This window comes from Cynocephalus volans, chromosome 2, assembly GCF_027409185.1.
Source record: "Cynocephalus volans isolate mCynVol1 chromosome 2, mCynVol1.pri, whole genome shotgun sequence".
NCBI classification, from domain to species: domain Eukaryota; kingdom Metazoa; phylum Chordata; class Mammalia; order Dermoptera; family Cynocephalidae; genus Cynocephalus; species Cynocephalus volans.
Genome location: NC_084461.1, coordinates 209,679,284 through 209,702,844, shown reverse-complemented (window position 1 = coordinate 209,702,844; position 23,561 = coordinate 209,679,284). Strand labels below are relative to the sequence as shown.

Sequence of the window (23,561 nt, the reverse complement as noted above, 5' to 3'; positions counted from 1 at the left end):
TGGGTGTGGCAAAAGCTTATTTCACTGTACCTAATTTTCACATCTCCCTTCTGCCTGCTCAAACAAGCAAGACCTGTGATTTTACTTTGTGTCCTGGCCTCGTCCGCTAACCAAGCACAGTACCTGGTAAAACTGCTCACAGAAAGACGAGATGGATCTAGGCAGAGAGAGGGAAAGAGAAAGCAAAGGTCACACAAATAGCTGCTCAGTCACATGGGCACTAAGACCAGGTCGTGTGGCTGTTGACTGAGTAAAGCCACGTATAGACTGGGAGTGGGGGGCAGGGGAACAAGTGAAATATTTGAGCCAACTGTGAGCCCTTCTCTTTTCCATCCCTTCTCTTCAAATCCAAAGGCTCATTCATCCCCTCACCCACTCATTTATTCAACACCTGGTCCACATTCATCACAGAAACCCGCCAGCAGACACAGGCTTCTGCCAACAAGAAGGGAAAGGGCTTGGCAGGCCCAGGGGATGATGCTGATGACAGAGGAACTCCTAAGTGTCCTGGGGGAGCCTGGGGATGGGCTGGGACATGGGCGGAGCACAGGATCAGCCCCCTATATATCCTTTAGGATCACCTCTGACAAGGGTGTGCAAATGAACAGGCCCAGCTCTCACCACTGAGCCAATCCATGTGCAGCTAGTCTCACAGCACGGGTTTCAGGGTACAGGCACCCCAAAGCAACTGTCCCTCTTCCACTCTCTATGTGCCAGACACTGTCCTAGGCATGGAGAACATGGCTGTGAACAAAACGGTGGATGATCCTGTCCCCCTTAGGAAGGGGTCATGCTCTCCTTGGCCCTCCTCCTCTTCCATCTAGCAACTGGACAGGGAAGTGCTTGATACCCAGGACTGGGATGGGGACAAGTCCAAATACATAACACAACCCCAGGCCCACCCCTGACATCTTGGAAAGAAGCAACAGAAGTGGGCCCTGGTGCTCCACAGTCAGCCTGCTCTTTGGTGCTTCTAAAACACAGCTCTGGGCTGGCCGGTTAGCTCACTTGGTTAGATAATGTGCTGATAACACCAAGGTCAAGCGTTTGGATGCCCATACTGGCCAGCTACCAAAAATAAAAAAGGAAAAACAGCTCTTCTCTCTTCAGCTGTTCTTGCCAAGACATCAGAGCAGTTCCAGCAGCCAAAGATGGAACTGGAGCCCACGGAAGGGACCTGAAGAATGGCTGACTTGGTGCTGAGAAACAGAGGAAAAAGGAAACGTTTTAGGGATGGGAAAAGCAGGTGCAGAAGTGTCAGGAGACTTGTTCCAGGGCAGAAGTAGAACGTAAGGGCAGGGACCTCCTCCTCCAGGGCCAAGGGCCTGCTGCAGAGGGCCTCCCCTCCGGCTGCCAGCATCACAGCCAGCAACAGGTATGCCGGGCTTCCTGCTTCCACAGCAGAAAGCCTCAAAGTGAGAGCTGGGGCGGTGCTGGAGAGCCTCAAATCCAACAAGGAAACAGGGCAGGCCAAGACATGCTTACTTCCCAAGAGCCTTCAGCCAGAAAGGAGGATTATTTGCAAATAAAGGCAAAATGTGAGTGCTTCTACTTGATCTAGAAATTTTTGTTTCTTTTCTTTTGTTTATCTAGAAATTTAAAACCGGCCCACATAGGGTATTAGGGTCCAGCTAAGCTTGCAACCTCTCCAAACAAAGGAGAGGGCAAGATGCCTGAGTTTCTTTAGCACTCTGAGATGTCAGGACACAAGTCACTTTCCTGCTTTACACCAAAGCAAGTCTGGAATTGTGGTCAAAAATGCTTACCAAAACAGAATTTCTAAAACCGAGAGCCAGAAAACATAAAATTCCTAGAGGTACCACCATTACGTCATGCGTGTTCTTTAAATTGATCCTTCCCCATCAGCCAGGGCCAGGGCTGCCTCACGCCCTGAGACTCTGAGGATAAAAACTTGCTCGTGGGTATGCCACAGTGGCCACCATCTGTCTCCACCAGGACTTTGAGACCTACGCTTTTAAAACATCAAGATGAGCACTTTTGTTTTTCCATTTTATACCCATGTGGACAATATGTAACCCGACACAGAAAATAACAGCAAAAATACAGCCCTGTGAATTTAAACTCAAAATTTGCCTCCCTCCTGTTGCTCTTGGGTCCATGAATGTCTCCAGCACAAAGACAGAAACATTCACAGAGACAATGTCTTTCTTACCTTCTGCTATAGGCCAATGACAGGAGCTGAAGCCACCAAAGTCCTATGACACATTCAAGCTGTGGCCTTGGGTCTCGACTGCCAGTAGAGACATGACAGAAGTGGACTGACTTGAGTAGGAATCCTCACCCAAGGTCTTTTTAATTCTTTTAATACTAATATCACACCAAATAGACTTTAAGACAGAAATTACTAGAGACAAAGAAGGACATTATATAATCACTTAATAAAAGTTATAAATCATTATAACATTATATGAGGGTACTTCAAAAAGTTCATGGAATGATCCATATTAACTTTTAATTCCATTTCTCCACGAACTTTTTGAAGTTATGCTATGGCAGATGAAGATTTAGCTCACAAACTCTTACCCTACCTTCTAATAAGGTAGAATCGATTTCACAATTAAAGTCAGTGTAATAATATAAATATTCTTCACTTGGGAGCCAAATAGCATAATAAGGTTATTTCATTTCTCTAACAACTTTCTTTTTCCTGGAGTTAATATTTGCATTAATTTTTAAGTTTTTCTGTATTTCTGCCTCTTTTTCCAGATGCTACAACAAAGGCCAGTAATAAAATTTTTAAACACTCTTACCATTATCTCAGGGTCTCTTGGCTCTGCTGGGCTTCCTGGAAACCTCCCTCCTGGGGCCCTCTACCTTGTTCCAGTCTGAACCAGCTGCTCTCTGGGCTGGGGCAGAGCTGTGATCCTACACTGGGCCATCTTCTTTCTCACTTTATGCTCTCCTTTTACAAGATTACATCTTCCACTGTCATTCCTAAGAAAGGGCATGATGACTTTTCTGATTCTGTCCATATCTGCAAATTTCTGTATTCTATCCTCATGCACCACTGGTTTCTTTAGGTACAAAAATCCCAGATCAATGACATTTTTGAAGCTTCTAGTTAAAGAGATAAGATTAAACAAACATATTCATTCATCTTAGTCTCTCCTGCAACCTGTTAAAACAACAGTAATGAACAACAATAATGAAATTTTTTAAAAGGCACATGGTCACAAAGACAGAACAGGAAAGAGGATGACAAAGTTCTAAAAACTGTAAAGCAGAAAGACACGTGATAATTAACTTAGAGTGACCATACATCACAATCCGCCTGGAGATAATCCCAGTTTATGCCTGTTGTCCCAGTATCCTATCTAGTTTAGTATCTGTCAGTCTCAAATTGTCTTATTTTAGAAGTAAATCACTCTAAACCTATTTGAGCCCAGAAAGCTAAATCCTAGGCCAACAGATAGGGAAGTGGAAAAAATAAGGCATCTGGAAATATTTAACAAAACTACTGTTTTGGGTTGAATGTCCCCCCAAAACTTCATCCCTACCTGTAACTGTTGAGGGTGGGAAATCCTATGATGGTAATTGAAATGTGGAGCCTTGAAGAGGTGATTAGATTATAGGACCATGCTGTAGTGAATGGATTAATAATGTTGGTCAGGGGTGTGGTTCTGAGGTCTTTAAAAGAAGAACACGAGAGGTTAGACTCTGCTCTCTCTGTTTCCACCATCTTGCAATGTGAAGGGTCACTACCACCGCCACCACCAGATGTGTTCCTTGGACTCTGTACTTCCCAGACTCAGAACCTATAAGCAATAAATTTCATTTTCTTTATAAAATACACAGTTCCATGTATTTTGTTATAAGCAACAGATATGGACTAATAAAATTATACATGCATTTACTGTTTGACTTGGCAATCCTACATTTAGGAATTTACAATGAAGACATATCTCCAACAATTCAAGCAGGGGAACATATGCACAAGGTGTTTTATTGTGGCATTATCTTTAATAGCAAAGTAACGGGAGCAACCGAAAGGCCCACACACAAGAGACTGTATAAAGTATGGTCTCTAAAGGGGCGTGTAATATAGCTGTAAAAAAGAATGAGAACGATCTCTATGAATTAATACAGAGTGATATCAGGATATTTTGTTAAATTAAAAAAAGAAAATTCACAGTACAAACTATTTTTCATTACAAAAGGTAAAGAAAACCATTCACAATAGTGATATCTGGCAGACATTACCCTTAACCAAGTGATCAAATTTAACATCACCAATAATGGGACAAATTGACTTCATGTGCCAAGTGATGTGACAACTTATGACCTATGACCTATGTAGTATTCTTATGTAACTTATGACCTATGTAGTATTCCTATGTATCCTATCCTTTTTTATCAATCCTATGTAGTATTAAAAAAAAAAAAGTCTCACCTGAAGCTCATCATGAAGAAAGAGACAAGTCCAAATTCAAGGACATTCTACACAATGCCTGGACTGTTCAAATACGTTAATGTCATGAAAGGACACTCTCCACCAAAAAAAAGGGCTGGGGAACTCTTCTAGATTAAAGAAAGAACAAAGGAAGAAGGCAATAAAATATAATATGTAATCCTGGAATAAACCCTGGATTTAAGGGGAAAAAAAAACCTGTAAAAGACATTTTTGAGACAATGAAAAAATATGAATATAGACTGTCTATAATAGTATTATAGTAAATTTCCTTTTTGGGGGGGTGGCTGGCTGATTTGGGGATCTGAACCCTTGACCTCGGTGTTATAACACTGCGCTCTAACCAAGAGAGTTGACCAGCCAGCCCTATAAGTAAATTTCTTGCATGTGAAAATTGTATTGTGCTTATGGGGATTGTTCTTGTTCTCAGATGACAGTATTTAGGGGTAAAATGTCATGATATCTGTAAGAGTCTTGACGGGTTCAGAAAAAAACACACAGAGGAAAACATCACGGGTTGATGAATCCAGGTGAAGGCTAAATGAGTGTTTATTAAACCATTTTTGTAACTTTTCTGTAGATCTGAAACTGCTCACATTAAAAGGTGGAGGTCTTGGAGGGGACACACCCAGGTCCCTCCCCACAACACTGCTGATTTACTGGCAAGAAGGTAAAAACAGACAGTCTCTGGGTTGGGGGACACCAGTTCAGTTGAAAGTCTTTACTCGGGGAGGGGAAGGCAGACCCTAGATGCCCTTCCTCCACTAAGCTCCCAGAAGCCCAGCCTTCTGGCAGACTGGAACATTCCTCTCTGGAAAAATCTGGCCAGTCCAAGAAAAAAGTCCCAAAGGGGAGGAGATTCCCGATGAAACATTCCAGCTGGTTCACCCTCCAGGGAGGCCCACGTGCATAGAGCTTCGAGTCCCTCTGCCACACACAGCAGACAGGCAAGGACCACCAAACCTCTAAGAACCTTCAAGTGAAAGGCAGAGACCAAAACTACAGAGGAAAACAATACGGAAGAAACAAGGAGAGATGAAAAGTAAAACAAGATAAAAAACATGCCGTTAACATAGTCAAAGTGAGAGACTCTACTGTACCCATGACAGAAGAATGGAATGCTATTAAGGAATATGCAGAAAACAGTAACCACTAACCCCCTCTGAAAAAGTGCTTGTAGAAATGAAAATATGGCAGCTAAAATGAAACTCACTAAAAGATTTGGCATAAGTTGTAGAAATCTCCTAAAAGTAAAATAATAAGGCAATGAGATGGAAAACTGGACAGAAAAATAATTGAGGATCAGTCCAAGAGCTCCAATTTCCAATAACAACAGTTCCAGAAACACAGAACAGAGATATAGAAGAGAAGAGATTTAGTGATTCCTTCCCTTAAACTGAAAGGCGTGAGTCTCTTAAATTAAAAAACCCACTGAGTTGCCAGAATAATGGATTGAAAGATAATCAAAATTTCCAGAAAGAAAGAAAAACAGGTTATGTTCAAAGAATCAGGAATTATTATGGCAGCAGCAACACTGAAAGCTTATAAAATTGTAGTAAGACCTTCAAAATTATAGGAGAAACTTATTTCTAGATTGTTATTCTAAATCCAGCCAAATTTATGTACGAAGATAAAAGACATTTCAAACATGCAAAAAATGAAACAAAAACTTTTGCCTCCTATGTTTTTTTTTGCAGAAGTTATTAAAATAAAGGAATAAACCAAAACAGGAAATACATGAAAACCCCAAAACAAGATCTAACACAAGAGAGAGAAGAAGAAATGTACTGATTCTCCCACGCTGATAGCAAAGGGACACTCCAAGATGACAGCTGGATGGTGGGCAGTAAGCCCAGCCAGCACTAAGCAGGCTGGAGCAGTCAGAGGGCTCTGGGACAGCAGAGTCCAAATGGACTCTGGTGGAATACCTGATAGATCTACAACTGAGGGGACTTCAGAAAAGAGCAACTGCTAGTTACAATCTTTTAAAAAATGTAGATCTACAGCCACATTGGAGAACAGTTTGGCAATTTCTTAAAAAGTTAAAGATAAATTTACCATATAACCCAGAAATTTAACTCCTATGTATTTGCCCAAGAGAAAAAAAGTATAATGTTCATGCAAAAACTTGTACACTAATGGTCACTGCAGTATTATTCATACTAGCCCAGAAGTGGACGCAACTCAAATGCCCATCAAATAGTGAATAGATTTTTAAAGTGTGGTATAGGCACAAAACAGAATATGTGTCAATGAAAAGGAATGAACCACTTGATGCATGCTGTAACGTGGATGAACCTCAAAACCATTATGTTGGGTGAAAGAAGCCAGTCATAAAAGATCACATATTACATGACTCTATTTATATGAAATGTCAAGAAAAAGCAAATCTACAAGAGATAGAAAACAGATTAGTGGTTACCCGGGACTGGGGCAGGGAACAGGGAGTAACCGCAAATGAGCACAAAGGGTCTTCTGGGGATGATTGAATGTTCCAAAATTGTGGTGATGGTTTCACAAATCTGTAAATTTACTAAAAATCATTAAGCTGTATATTTTTAAAACCAGTGAATTTTATGGTATGTAAATTATATCTCAATAAAGCTATTAAAAAACTAAAAGACTATCATGAGATATAGGTATAAAAAAATAGTAAAAAAACAAACAAAAAGAAAACAACATGGATAAACACTGCAAACATGCTAAGTTTAAGAAGCCAATTGCAAAAGACTACATTTTGAATGATTCCATTTACATGAAATATGCATAAGAAGCAAATCCATGGAGAAAGAAAGTAGATTAGTGGTGGGAAGATTAAATTAGGCCTGAAGGGAAATGGAGAGTACCCGCTAACGGGTACCGGGTTACCTTCCGGGGTGACAAAATATTCTAAAATTGACTGTGGTGATGAATGCACAACTCTGTGTATATACTAAAAACTACTGAAAACCACTATAAATTGTACAGTCTTGTGAATTATAGCTCAATAAAGCTGTTACCAAAAAAGCAAAAAGATGATAACTGATCAATTCCAGAGTTGTGCCAACAAAACAGGAGATGGAGCCATCCTCTGCAGCCCAGCTAGGAGCAGTGCTGACGGTGAGTGAGAGCTCTGGGCAAGAAGAGGTGAAGGGCTAAGTGTCAGCTGTCCTGTTCAGGAAAAAATCAAGAGAATGCCTAAAACCATGGAACTGAGAGACACAGAGATAAACACCAAGTGAAACCGCTAAAATTTGCTTCTGAGAAGTGGGAAGCTCAAGGGGCCCACTGGGTTTGCTATTTAAAAAAAAAATAAAAGTCTTATGGAACTCTTTGAATATTCAAATTGTGTACATAAATAACTTGAATCAAGATAAAACTAAAACTTTGAATTGGGCTGTCAAAATCAAATCTGGTGGCCTGTCCCACTGATTCCTCAGAGCCACTGCTGGGGCACCTCCTGTCACCCTGATTCCTGATGCTTTCATCACAACCTGTGTTTTTCCTCTTTGGAGGGTTTGACATTTTCCACATTCCTGATGTTCTGCGATTACACAAGGAGGTATCTTGTACCAGTCTTTTGAAAATTAGTGTGCCAGGCCCTTCCAATCCAAAGCTGCCTTCTTTCTTTTCTGGGAAACTTTCTTACATGACTTTGCTAATTCCCTCCCTTTTTGTTTCTTTTTTGTCTTATTAATCAGATATTAGATTTTCTGAATTCATATTTTGATTTATAAGAGCTCTTTCTTGCTCAATTATTCCTGCTTACAGCATTCTGTTCATGTTTCATATGTGTATATATACATATGTATGTGTGTATAAGGTATGTATATATATATAAACATACATTTAATTGTGGTAAAATATATATAACATACAATTTGTCATTTTAACCAGTTAAAAGTATACAATGCTGGGCCGGCCTGTGGCTCACTCGGGAGAGTGCGGTGCTGATAACACTAAGGCCACAGGTTCGGATCCCATATACAGATGGCCGGTTCGCTCACTGGCTGAGCGTGGTGCTGACAACACCAAGTCAAGGGTTAAGATCCCCTTACCGGTCATCTTTAAAAAAAAAAAAAAAAAAAAAAAAAAAGTATACAATGCTGTGGCATTAAGTGCATTCACATTGTTCAGTAACTGTTACCACCAGCAACCTCCAGAACTTTTTCAACTCCCCAAACCGAAACTCTACATCCATGAAACATTAACCCCTCTTTCTCTCTCCCCACGTCCCCTAGCAACCACAATTCCACTTTCTTTCTCTATGAATTTGAGTATCTTGGAAACTCAGATAAGTGGAATCACATAGTATTTGTCCTTTTGTGACTGGCTTATTTCACTGAGCATAATGTCCTCAAGGTTGGTCCATGTTATAACACGTGTCCTTCCATTTTAAGGCTGAGTAATAGTCCATCATATAGATACACCACATTTTGTTCATCCATTCACCCACTGATGGACGCTTGGGTTACTTCCACCTTTTGGCTACTGAGAATAGTGCTGCTATGAACACTGGTGTGCAAATACCTCTTCAAGATACTGCTTTCAGTTCTTTTGGCTATATACACAGAAGTGGAATGGCTGGATCATATGGTAGTTCTACTTTTAGTTTTGGGGGAACTGGCATGCTGAAATAGCAGCTGCACCATTTCACATTACTAACAGCAGTACACAAGGGCTCTAATTTCTCTGCATCTTCACCAACATTTGTCATTTTTTGTTTGATAGTAGCTATCTAATGTGTGTGAGGTACCTCACTGTGGTTTTGATTTTTCACTTCTCTAATGACCTAAAGGTACTGAGCATCTTTTCATGTGCTCACTGATCATTTGTGGAAATAGTTATTTTACCCAGTCTCTAGTTGCTTTTTAATGTTTCTGTGGTGGAATGAGGGCCTGAAGCTTCCTAGACTGCCATTTTGCTGATACCAGAATACATTAAAAATTTTTTTTTTTTACTCCCTGAATAAATAAAATCACAATGACTACTAACATATACATTTGGGGAATACTGTGTGCCATGGTCTTCTCTAAGCACCTTGTATGTATATTGCATCATGTTGTCTGATCCTCACAACAACCCTAAGTGGTAGGTGCTATTATTTTCCCCATTTTACAATGCAGCTTGTCCAAAGGAGCACAGCCAGTAAGTGGTAAAGGCAGGGTACCAGCCTCAGCACCCTGGTTCTAAGCTTCCACATTTAACGTCCATTTTAAAGACAGCAGAATTAGCTACCTCAGGCCACTCTGTTCTGGCTCTTCTGGTCTAGGATGCTTTGTCTAGTCAGGTGAGCACCCATAGTGGAGGTTTTCTTCCAAAGTCTGGTAAGCATCAGCTGCCTCTCATGTTTAAGAGGAAGGTGGTCCAGCTAGCCAGAGGCTCTGTGAGCACTAGCGGGCCAGGTGCTGGTCAGGGTTCAGGTGGGCCTCATGGTGGAGACCATGTGGGAGAGCTCCCCTTTGGTTGGGAACCCTTCAGTATGTTGATGCCTCTTCTACCTCCTCTACCTCTTCCATGGAGCACCAGTGTCTCCAGGAAAGGCTAATCTGCCTGTGGAAACACACCTCGCTGCTGGCATTTGTGGAGCAGGCCAGAAGACAGGGCTGAGGGTCTCACCGGTCATCATGGAGAATTTTTAATTCCTCTATGTTCAACCCCCATAACTCCCCTCTGTTGTCTCCTATTTTGCAGATTTTAAGTCCAAGTGCTGTCTAATAGAAATATAATGCAAACCACATTTCAACAAGTAAAAAGAAGCCAATAAAATTAATTTTAGTACTGTATTTAACTCAATACACTCAAAATATTATCATTCCAACATGTAATCAATATACAGAAGCAGCCACTAGATGTTTTCCATTCTTTCTGGTACTAAGTCTTTGCTATTGGGCATGTATTCTATACTTGCAGCACATCTTCATTCAAAACAGCCACACTGCAAGTGCTCGACAGCCACATGTGGGTCACGGCTACCGAATGGGACGGTGCGGATCTAGAAAATAAATCTTATGTCTTCTGGTGGGAGAAGTAGTCAGCTAGCTATGCAGAGCGAAGGAGGGAGTATGGAATGCTGAGAAGGAATTCCGCCAATCCCCATCCCATTCCCAGGCTAGATGCACACCCTCCTCGGTATTCAGAGCCTTCAAGCGCTGAGCCTTCCGGGGTGCTGCTGGGCAAACTGGCTCATTTCCTGTGGTTCTCTCTCTCCAGCAGGCCCACAGCTGCAGTTGTTCTGCTATGCTAAGGTAGTTCTCACTCCTTCTACTAGCTTTTCTTTAAAAAGAAAAAAAAGCTATATAATATCTGAAACATTCCAAAGGATATATACAACACATTTGTAAGATATAAGCCTAATAATAACATATAGTTGTGAACCACCTCCCCACACCATACTTAAGAACATCATTGTAGGTGCTAAACTTACATGATTGCTTCTCCCAGGCTTCTCCCTCTGTCTCCCCACCAGGGAGAACCAAGAACCAGCATTCTGTGTACCACTGTTGTGCTTTTTCACATATGTATGTATGTTTCTCACTTATGTATGTATCTGTAATATAATGACCATTTTGCTTGTCTTTATTGTGCTGTGTGTAGTTTTTAGCAACTTGCTTTTGTCGCCTGACATTGTTTTTAAGTTCATCTATGTTGCTGCATAAAACTAACGTTCACTCACTGTCATTGGTGCATTGCTTTATTATGTGAGCACAGATATCTGGGTTGTTTCCGAGATGTATATTCAGGTTGAGTATTCCATAATCCAAAAATCCAAAATCTGAACTGCTCCAAAATTCAAAACTTTCTGAATGCAGATATGGTACTCAAAGGAAATTTGAGCATTGGAGCATTTCATTGCTCATTGGAGCATTTTGGATTTCAGATTTGGGGATTTGGGATGCTCAACCGGTAAATATAAGGCAAATGTTTCAAAATCTAAGAAAAATCTGAAATCCAAAACACTTCTGGTCCCAAGCATTTTGGATAAGAAATAACCAACCTATAGTACAAACGATGCAGCAAGGGCTTCTCCAGAGTTTCTCCATATAGAAATCCTGGATCACACTATATGAGAATGTTCACCTTTGCAAGATAATAATGCCTCTTCTCCAAAATGGGTATATCAATTTATCCTTCTCACTGGTAGCAGATAAGATTTCCAAGCCACCCACATCCTCTCCAAATCTTGGTTTTGTCAGATAACTCAATTTTTGCCAGTCTAAGCATCTGTAAAATGTCTCACTGGAGTCTTAGAATCTAATGAGGTTAAATATCTTTTTCTATGTTTAATCACCATTCTTGTTAATTTTTCTTTGAAATATCTGTTTACATCTTTTGTTTTCTTTTTAGCTACTGGTCGGTATGAGGATCCAAGTCCTTGACCCTGGTGTTATTTATATAACACTATGCACTAACCAACTGAGCTAACTGGCCAGCCCTGTTTACATTTTTGTCAATTTATAGGATTTCTTCATAGATGCTGGATTATAATCCTTTATAGGCTATAAGTGTTGCAAATATCTTCTCCCCATTTTGTGGCTTGTCTGTTCAAATCCTTTATTGGTGTCTTTTGATAAAGGGAAGATCTTAAGTTTATTCTAGTAAGGGTTAGAGAGTAATTGGGTTAGGGACACAAAGAATAATTTCAATTTGTAATGATGAACATGCTAATAATATTGATTTGATCATCACATACCGTACACAAATACTAATAGCCAACTCTGTACCCCATAAACATGTATGTACAATCAAAAATAAATAAATTTTAAAAATTAATCTAGTAAAATTGGTCATTTTGATTCTAGAGTTAACATTTTTAGTGACTAAAAAGAAAAAAACAACCCTTCCTTATCAAGGTCATAAAGTTATTCTCCTATATTGTCTTCTAAAAGTTTTTCTTTTAATTTACGTGAAACTGATTTTTCAATATGTTGTGAGTTAGGGATCTAATTTCATTCTTTTCTGACTGTCACAGCACAGTGCATGAAGAGTCTATCATTTGCCCAGTGATATGTAATTCCACCTTTGCCATACATCAAGTTTCTCAGGTCTGTTTCTGACAGCTTCTGTCTCACTAGCCAATTGTGTTCCCCTGAGCCAATTTTAAAGTAAACCTTGATAATGGTAAGGCAAGTACTCTCTTCTTCTTCTTCACAGTGACCTAACAATATTAGGACTTACTTCTTCCTAGCATTTTAGAATTGACTTGCCACACTTCCCATAAAACCCTCTGGGGGTTTAGATTGGAGATGCACTGACTCCACAGATCAATATAAGAGCTTTATAGTATTGACTCTTCCTAGCCAAGAACATCCTGTCTCCATTTATTCAAGTCTTCTTTAATATCTATTAATAAAGCTGTAAATGTTTCTCCATTACAAATTTTACACATCTTTTGTTAATCTCCATTTATATCAAAGATCAGGAAAACATACCACACTAGGCATTTCAAACACCAAGAGGTTTAATACAGGGAATTGGTTGCTTTCAAAACAATTGGAAAGGCTAGTGTGGAAGCAAAAGTAAAGTAGGCCACCTCCAGCCTTCCTTTCACCCCTGTAGCTGTAGGCAAGAGAATGTGGAAGCTACTCTTGCCATCCACAGGTTAGAAAATGGCAGAAAATTACTGCCAATATAACGATGGCTCTGCAGCCCTGAGACAGCTGACCAGTAGGGGAATGTGGAAGCCACTGCAAAACCTCCCCTTGGTCTAAGCCCCTGCACCCAAACCACTGTCAGGGGAAGAAAGGATCTGACCTCCCTTCAACGTTACACATCTCCTAAGCTGCATCTCATGGGCCACATGAAAGCCAGAAGCCTGCTGGCAATGGGGTCAAAGTGTTACAGCTCCAAACCTCCAGTTCTGAAATACAAGGAAGAGCCCAGAGGGAGTGGAAAGGTACTAGGCACCCAAACTGTATCTACCACACCTTCCAAAAACATGCTGAAATTACTGATCTTCTGTGACATCTTCTCCCATTTTCTTTGTTCCTGTAGTTTTCTATATTTTACACTCTTTTTTAGCAGGCTTTTAGCAGAGCAATGCAATAATCTTAAGTGGTCACTCCAGAAATCCTGAAGTTCTATGTTCAAAAGCAACCTGACTGACAATGGCTAGGGCTTCCCATGGGGCTACCACAACTGTCCCCATGTACAGGAAGACCACAGCTTTTAGAGCAAAGGTGGTTACGAGCTAACCTCCTACTTCTCCCTACACAAAGATTTTTCTTCTTCTTCTTCTTTTTTTTTTTTTGGTGGGAGGTGAATGTTAATGAGGACTTGACTTTATATCTGTGATATAGTGATATATATTTTTAGGTTTTTGTCCATGGTTCCTGGCTTATAACTCCCATAGCCCTTGTGCTAATCTTTCTCCACCTTTCTGTCTTGGAGCTGGCCGTAAAAGAAATTCTCTGACCTACCTCATCTGACTGTAGGTCATAAGATCCCATGCCTCAGAGGAAGGAATGCTGCAGAAAGAGGCCAAGAAGAATCTCACCAAACAGGCCTTGCTGGGTTTCACCTCTCAGTTGCTTAGTAGTAGATCACACCCTTTTTGTCCAATCACATTTCTACACGGTTGTCCACGTTTCAATCATGCCTACATAATGAAGCTTCCATCAATACCCAAGAACACAGGGTTCGGAGACCTCCTAGATAAGTGAATAAATGGAACTTCCTGGAGGGTGATGCGCACCAGGAGGGCATGGAAGCTGTGGAACCCCTTTCCCCATACCTCACTCTCTGCATCTCTGCATCTGTATCCTTTGAACATCCTTTATAATAAACCAGTAAACATAAGCAAGTGTTTCCCTAAGTTCTATGAGCCACTCTAGCAAATTTACCAAACCCAGAAAAAGGGTTGTGGGAACCCTGACTTATAGCCAGTTGGTCAGAAGTTCCAGAGGCCAGGACTTGCAACTCATATCTGAAGTGAGGGCAGTCTCAGGGACTGAGTTCTCAACCTGTGGGATCTGACACTATTTCCAGGTAGATAGTGTTGGAATTGAATTGGGAGACACCCAGCTGGCATCCACTGGAGAACTGCTAGCTTGCTTGGTTGTGGGGAGACATTCCTACACATCTAGTGATAGAAGCGTGTTGTGAGAGTACAGTGGGAGAAACTCAGTTTGTGTTTTTCCCACTCAATATCCATAATGATTTTCTTTTTAAACTTCTTTTAAAATAAAATAGGAAAAAAAAATGACAAAATTTCAGTGGTTATTAGTTCAGGGAAGAAAATAAGTATTATATTATACTTTGTATATTTTTATAATTTCAACAACATTAAGATCAGAAATCTGCTTACTCCCGTCCCTCTCTGGCCGACTGTGACATGGCACTATAGCACAAGGACAGACACAGTACCACGAGTCAAGGGGAAGCCAGGTGAGACCCGAAAGAGCAACGGCCTTCTCAGCAGTCTTCCAACACACCCAGACCCTATCATGCCTCAGTGAGTTTGCAAACTCCATTCCTTGTGGTCATGCCCTGAAAGCTCAGGTGCTGGAGCAGGTCACCCACTCACAACTCTGAGCTTCCATATGACAGATTTTATTTTTCTGTCTGGGGAAAAAAATACAGCAACCTATGTAACCTCAAGCCAATACATAGGTGCGGAGCAGGTGACTCCTCTATGCCAGGCCATGTGGTCCAAAACAGAAATCAGATCTAGTCTTCCCCTTCAACAAGTCCATGGTACATGGACAGATGGACAAGATCACAACCACAAGGGTGGCTACCATGTTTTCAGTAGCTGTAACTGGACATTTATTACACACAACCTTAGAAGCAAAGCTAGGTGGCACTTTGAGCACAGCAAACAAGCCGTGCTTCCATGTGAAAGCCAAGAGCCATTTGGTTCTTTCTTCAGAAAATTCTCCAAGAGGCTAGATATTAAAGTCTCACCCTATGAGTCAGACCAGGGGAAGCTCCCACTCATGACCATGTGGTTTTCACCAGGCTGACCAACCATCAAGCATCTGTGTCCCAAGCACTGGGAAGTCCACTCTTTCTGGGCTTTGACCCAAGGAAAAATCAGATTGGCTCCCAGACACAGGGCTGTCCCAGAGGTTCCTGACTGGGCTGCCACTGTTCAAACTCTCGTTTGGAAAGGCAAGTACCTCCACAAGAGACACGCACAATCCAATGAAGGAAGAACAGGCTCAAGAGATGAGGAGGAGGCATCCCCTCTATGCAGCATTCTTTACACACTAATACAGTCTGATGAGACTATCTCTGCTTACTGTCCCATGTCTCATGTCACCTTCTATTTGACACCCTACCTGATCTTCCTGGTTGAAATGCACTTGGCCTTTAGGAATTACAGCATGCCTTTCATGTCCTAGGCCAGGCCCCACCGAGGAAGGGGAAATGTCTCCTGCCCTTGGGAAGCTCAAGGTCTGAAAGGAGAGACGAAACATGGGCACCAAGAATGGCAAGAATTACTGTGGTTCTAGATGTTGTAAGACAGGGACACATCAGGAGCTGGCAGAAGCTGATCTACAGCCAAAGGGACTAGAGATACCTCTCATCTGAGCCAAGCCTTGAAGGACTGCAGGATGTGTCCATGCAGAAACAGAACAAGAGAGTTCCAGGAAAATAGAAAGGCATAAAGGAAGCATGCAGCTGGGGAATTATTAATGGAGTAGGGGTCAGGAAACAGCCCAGCTGGGCCACTGAAGGGGAAAGAGTGATAAATCAGGTTGGCAAAGTAGAATTATGCCAGACTATGAAGGAATTTGAATGCCAGGCCAAAGAGTTTAGACCTGTGATTCTCAGGCTGCGGTAAGACACACCTTTCTCTTTGGGGTTTTATCAGAACTGCCTAGGGTCTTAAATCAGCATGTGCATGTATGTGTATGTGTGTCACACATACACGGGCATGTACACACATGACACTACGCTTCCCCCCAACCCAAGTTGAGAATGATGGATGTAGTGAACACTGTTACTCATGGGGTACATTGTATTCCTTGAGGGTGCTGGGGCAGAAACCAGGTGGAGAACCAATGATTCAGACTTTTTGTGGCCTCTCCACACATCTTCAGGAAAAAAACCCCGAGTGCAAGGTTACCAGCGAGTGAGTGAGCAGGAGGCGTAGATAGTGCTGAGGCCAGTCTAAAGAACACACTCATCAGGATTCTAACCAAGTCTCAAGAGGCACCTACATCCAGAGCCAGTACGAGGTGAGGCCAGAGGAGCGCAGAGGACACCACCCCTCAGTGGGGGCTCACTCTCAGGGCTGTGCAAGTCCAGGGCCAGTGGTGCCTCCTTATATGTGGTATCCCGGGTGCCTCACTCACCTCCCCACAACCCAGGCCCTGCCACCTTGCAAGTTCTGGGATCTGCCCATGCCTGGCACCAATTTTTCAAAAAGACAGAGAAAGAGAGAGGGAAGGGTTAACTCAAACTAACTTTCCAGTGTGTGGAGACAACACAGATTTCCACCCCTCACGGGAGACATAATCACCCAGCTACACCACAGAGGTGGGGTCACGTGCCTGCTGGACACACTCACCTGGACAGTCGGCTTCGTCGCTCTCATCCTCACAAGTCGCCCAGCCGTCACACTGCCAGGGGAGGGGGATGCACTGGATGGCGCCACTGCGACAGGCAAACTGCCCAGGGTTGCACCGCAGCTCTGTGGAACCAAAGGGCGAGAGGCCATTGAGGAAGCAGCAGTAGGAGCAGAGACCTGGGGCAGCAAGGCCCTGCCACCGCTGAATCCTGGGGAGTGTGGGCCAGAGGCCGGGCAGCTCCCCACAGCCCACCTCCTCGGGAGGCCTAGACAAACATTTCCAAAGAAGGTGCCAAGAACAGGTACGACAACACTGCAGCAAACAGAGCAATCCTTCCCCAAGACAACAATTTTTATATGTCACTTCAAACACGCACTGAGTCCAGCTCTGTGCTGGATGGTGGAGGAGACAGAAAGGGGAGGGCATACCTCTCACCTAAGGGATTCTCTAGGTCAACAGGACAGATGGATGGACACACACACGCACACACTGAGGTTTCTGACAAAGAGCAAACGGAGGCAACTGCCATAAGAGCGTCAAACCAACATGAAGGAAGGAGAAACCACCTCCAACCGAGGTGCTCTGGAACACTTCTTAAAGAAGGTGGGATTTGAAGAGGGTTTCGAAGGAAAGCGATGGTTTCAGGAGGTACATATGATTACCAGGAAGAGCATTCCAGAAACAGCAGGGTTTAAGGAAGTACCAGGGAGCAGGAGGGCATGTCAAATAGTCTGTGTGTGAGCTGACAGATGGAGAATCACTGAAGGTAAGACTGGAAATGTAAGAAGGATTTGACTATGCAGGCTCTAGTAATTCGGGCTTTTATTTGGTACACTGTAGGGAGCCAGAGGGTATTTAGCCAGTAAGTCACATGATAAGAGCTGTGTCTTAAGCAAGGTAAAATGAGCAATGACTTCTGGGAGCAATTAAAATAGGAGGACCAAACAAAAATATTAAATAACTCAACAAAGCAAGGGCTTGAACTGAGGCAGTAGTTCGCAAACCACAGTCCACAGGCCAAACCCTGCCCTTGCTACCTGTTTTTTAAATAAAGTTTTGTTGGAACACAGAGACAAATATGTCTGTCTATGTCTGCTTTTGAGCTACGAGAGCAGAATAGAGTAGTTGCAAGAGAGTCTGTCTGGCCTGCAAAAGTGAAAATATGTACTGTCTGGCCCTTTAGGAACCTGCTACCTAGAGATGAAAACTACACACCTGAGATGAAAACTACACTGCAGAGGGTTAACAGACTAGATTTTACAGAAGAAAAAATTACTGACTGGAAGACATAATCATAGAAACACTCTGAAGTGTAAAACACCGAATGAAAAAAGACTGTAAAAAATGAGCAGAGCATCAGTGGGCCGTGGGACAACTTCATGCACCCTAACATGTGTAATTAATAAGAGGGAAGAACAAACAAAACATGTGAAGAAACAATGGAAAAATATTTCCCAATTTTATGAAAAGTATAACCCCACAAATCCAAGTAGCTCAACAAACCCCAAGCACCAGAAATATAAAGAAAATGACTCTAAGTCACAATGGAATTGAACTGCTTAAAACCAGTGAGAAAGAGAATGTCTTAAAAGCAGCCAGAGAAAAAAGACATGTTATATATAGAAAAACAAAGATAAAGATGACAGCAGATTTCTCATTAGAAACAATACAACCTAGAAGGTGGTGGAGTGACATTTTTAAGCTCTGAAAGGAAAAAGAAAAAAGCTGTCAACCTAGAATTATTTATAGCTAAAACATGTATACTATACTGTAGGGTTTATAATGTATGTAGAAGTAAAATTTTGACAATAGCACAAAAGTTGGGAAGAGAGATACAGAAGCATACGGTTGTTGTAATATAGGTAAAGTGGTCTATCATTTGGAGTGGACTGTGATAAGTTAAAGATGAACAAAATAACTTGAATAACACAAGAATTATAGAAAATAAGCCAACAAAGAAAAAATGGAAAAAAAAAAAAATACTCAATCCAAAAGAAGGCAGAAAAAAAGGAAAAAGGAAACAAACAATAGTATAAATAGAAAAGAAATGACAACGAGGTAGGATTTCACTAATTTCACCTGGTCAATAAACACATGAATTGATCTAAATAATCCAGTTAAAAGGCAGAAGTTGTTGGGCTGGCCAGTTAGCTCACTAGGTTAGAGTGTGTTGCTGATAACACCAAGGTCAAGGGTTCAGATCCCTGTACCAGCCAGCTGCCAAAAAGAAAAAAAAGAAAAGAAAGGCAGAATTTGTCATACAGGTAAAAAAGCAAGACCCAACTAACTACATATTGCCTAAAAGAAACTTGCTTTAGGGCCGAGCCCGTGGCGCACTCGGTAGAGTGCTGCGCTGGGAGCGCGGCGACGCTCCCGCCGCGGGTTCGGATCCTATATAGGAATGACCAGTGCACTCACGGGCTGAGTGCCGGTCACGAAAAAACGACAAAAAAAAAAAAAAAAAAAGAAACTTGCTTTATATATAAGTACACAAACAGGTAAAAAAAGAATGGAAAAAGATATACCATATTAATGCTGATCAAAAGATAGCTTGAGTGGCTATATTAACATCACACAAAGTAGACTTCAAAGCAAATAATATTACTAGGAGTAAAGAAGGTCATTTAATAATAATAAAGGGGTTGATTCATTAAGAGGACATAATCCTAAATGTTATGTGCTTAGTAACAGAGCTTCAAAATGCATGAAAGAAAAACTGCTATAACTACAAATAGACAAATCCATAATTACAGTCAGACATTTCAATACCCCTCTTGATAGAACAAGTAGACAGAAACTCAGCAAGGATCCAGACAACATGAACAACACTATCAACCAACTGGAATTATCTGACATTTACAAAACATTCTACCCAACCACAGGAGAATACGTATTCTTTTCAAATATGCAAATATCATTTACCATAACAGGTAACACTATGGGCCATAAAACAGGTCTCAATAAATTTTAAATGATTCAGATCATACCAAGTATGTTATTTGGCCACAACTGAATTAAATTTAAAATCAACAGCAGAAAGATACCTGGAAAATCCTCAACCATGTGGAAACTGACACACTTCTATATAGCCTATGGGTCAAAGAAGAAATCAAGAGGAAAATTAGAAAGTATTTTATTTTGTTTTATTATTTTTTTTTTTAAAAGATGACCGGTAAGGGGATCTTAACCCTTGACTTGGTGTTGTCAGCACCACGCTCACCCAGTGAGCTAACCGGCCATCCCTATATGGGATCCGAACCCGTGGCCTTGGTGTTATCAGCACCGCACTCTCCCGAGTGAGCCACGGGCCGGCCCCTAGAAAGTATTTTAAATTAATGAAAACTTGTGGAATGCAACTAAAGCAGTTTTCAAAGGCTAATTTCCAGCAGTAGACTCCAATATTGGAAAAGAAGAAAGGTCTCCTATCAATGACCTCAGCTTCCACTTTAAGAAATGAGAAAAGAAGAGCAAATGAGACCCAGGCAAAGGCTATTCAGTTAGCTGACTTGAGCGAGTGTGGTGCTGGTAACACCAAGGTCATGGGTTCAGATCCCCTACCAGCCAGCTGCCAAAAAATACCCAAAAAGAAACAAACAAAAAAAACCCCCAGTAATGGGAAACAATAAAGATCAGAGTGGAAATGGATGAGATAGAAAACAGAAAAACAACAGAGAAAATAATAAAAATAAAAGCTGTTTCTTTTTTTATGATCAATAACATTAATAAACCTCTAGTCAGACTGATCAGGAAAAAAGTAAAGAATAAAAAATTCCATTATCAGAAGAGAGATGTCATGACTATAGAGTCCAGAGATATTAAAAAGAATAATAAGGGACAGGGTGAATAATAAGGGAATAGTATGAACAACTTTGTCAATAAATTTGACAACTTATAGATGAAACACACAAATTCCTTGAAAGGCACAAAGTACCAAAGCTCGATCAAAAATAAATCAATAATCTGAATAGCTCTATAGCTATAAAAGAAATTGAATTTTTGTTAAAAACTTTCACACAAAGAAAAACCTCAGACCCAAAGGGCTTCACAGAAAAACTCTACCAAATACTTAAGGAAGAATTAATACCAATTCCATACAAACTCTTCCAGAAATTCAAACAATAAAAAAACAAAAAAAAACCAACCATCATTAGCAGTAGCATTAAAAAATAAGAAATACCTGGGGCTAAATCTAATGATAGATATGCAAGTCCTATACAATGAAAAATTTAAAATATTACTGAGAGAAAATATTAAAAGACCTAAACCTTTGGGGAGATAATATGGTGTTCATGGATCAGCAGATTAAAAATTAAGATAAGAATTCTACCCAAATTGATCTACGGATTCAATGTAACCCCAATCAAAATTTCAACAGGCCTTTTTGTAGAAATTGATGATCTAAAATTCATATGGAAATGAAAAAGACTTACAATACTGAAAACAACTTTGAAAAGAAAGAACAAAGTTGGAAGACTTTCATAACTTGACTCCACGACTTACTATAAATCAACAGTAATCAAGACAGCATGCTGTAAGCATCAAGACAGACATCAAGATCAATGGAACACAATAGAGAGCACAGAAACAGACCCACACATATGTGAGCAACTGACTTATGACAAAGGTGCTAAGGAAATTCACTGGAGAAAGAACAATCCTCTCAACAAATGGTACTGGGACAACTGGCTATTCATTAAAAGTATCAGCAAAACAACTTTTTTTTTCTTTTTGTCTTTTTCGTGACCAGTACTCAGCCAGTGAGTGCACCAGCCATTCCTATATAGGATCCGAACCCACGGCGGGAGCATCGCTGCACTCCCAGCGCCGCACTCTCCCGAGTGCGCCACGGGCTCGGCCCAGCAGAACAACTTTGATCCATTCCTTGGACCGCATACAAAAATTAATTCAAAATAGATCACAGAAGGCTGGTTGGTTAGCTCAGTTGGTTAGTGCACAGCCTTATAACCCAAAGGTCACAGGTTTGGATCCCTGTACCAACCAGCCATCAAAAAACAAACCAAAAAATAGATCATAGATGTAAATGTAAAGCTTCCAAGTATAAAACTTCTAGAAGAAAACATAGGAAGAAAATCTTTGTGACCTTGGTTTAGGCAAAGATTTCTTAGATACATAAACCCAAAGTACAATCCATAAAAGAAAAAATTGATAAACTGGACTTAATCAAAATTAAGAACTTTTGTCCTTCAAAAGACAGTTAAGGGAATGAAAAGACAAATCACATATTGAGAGAAAAACACCTGCAAATCACTTATCTAATAAAGGACTTGTATACGGAATATATAAATTTCAATAAGAAAGCAAACCACCCAATTTTTTTTTCTGTCGAGCAGTTCCGTTTATTATCACACAAGCACTTGCTTTTATTTTTTATTTTTTATTTTTTTAAAATTTTATTTGTCAATATACATTGTGGCTGATTATTGCTCCCCATCACCAAAACCTCCCTCCCTTCTCCTTCCCCCGCTCCCCCCCAACAATGTCCTTTCTGTTTGCTTGTTGTATCAACTTCAAGGAATTGTGGTTGTTATATCTTCTCCCCCCCCCCCCCGGTTTTGTGTGTGTGTGTGTGTGAATTTATATATTAATTTTTAGCTCCCACCAATAAGTGAGAACATGTGGTATTTCTCTTTCTGTGCCTGACTTGTTTCACTTAATATAATTCTCTCAAGGTCCATCCAATGTTGTTGCAAACGGCAGTATTTCATTCGTTTTTATAGCTGAGTAGTATTCCATTGTGTAGATGTACCACATTTTCCGTATCCACTCATCTGATGATGGACATTTGGGCTGGTTCCAACTCTTGGCTATTGTAAAGAGTGCTGCGATGAACATTGGGGAACAGGTATACCTTCGACTTGATGATTTCCATTCCTCTGGGTATATTCCCAACAGTGGGATAGCTGGGTCGTATGGTAGATCTATCTGCAATTGTTTGAGGAACCGCCATACCATTTTCCATAGAGGCTGCACCATTTTGCAGTCCCACCAACAATGGATGAGAGTTCCTTTTTCTCCTCAACCTCGCCAGCATTTATCGTTCAGAGTCTTTTGGATTTTAGTCATCCTAACTGGGGTTAGATGGTATCTCAATGTGGTTTTGATTTGCATTTCCAGGATGCTGAGTGATGTTGAGCATTTTTTCATATGTCTGTTGGCCATTTGTATATCTTCCTTAGAGAAATGCCTACTTAGCTCTTTTGCCCATTTTTTAATTGGGTTGCTTGTTTTCTTCTTGTAAAGTTGTTTGAGTTCCTTATATATTCTGGATATTAATCCTTTGTCAGATGTATATTTTGCAAATATTTTCTCCCACTCTGTTGGTTGTCTTTTAACTCTGTTAATTGTTTCTTTTGCTGTGCAGAACTTTTTAGTTTGATATAATCCCATTTGTTTATTTTTCCTTTGGTTGCCTGTGCTTTTGGGGTCATATTCATGAAGTCTGTGCCCAGTCCTATTTCCTGAAGTGTTTCTCCTATGTTTTCTTTAAGAAGTTTTATTGTTTCAGGGTGTATATTTAAATCCTTAATCCATTTTGAGTTGATTTTAGTATACGGTGAGAGGTATGGATCTAGTTTCATTCTCCTGCATACGGATATCCAGTTATCCCAGCACCA

The 23,561-nt window shown here is 40.9% G+C and overlaps 1 protein-coding gene across 2 annotated transcripts in view; it reads right to left on the bottom strand.

Annotated features, from left to right (window-relative positions):
* DGCR2 (DiGeorge syndrome critical region gene 2) overlaps positions 1 to 23,561 on the bottom strand; it is a 74,263-nt gene that overhangs the window by 28,040 nt on the left and 22,662 nt on the right. For both annotated transcript variants that reach the window (XM_063086140.1, XM_063086141.1), the window contains exon 2: positions 16,926 to 17,048. In XM_063086140.1, the coding sequence (XP_062942210.1) occupies positions 16,926 to 17,048 (123 nt within the window). The remainder of the gene's footprint in view (positions 1 to 16,925; positions 17,049 to 23,561) is intronic.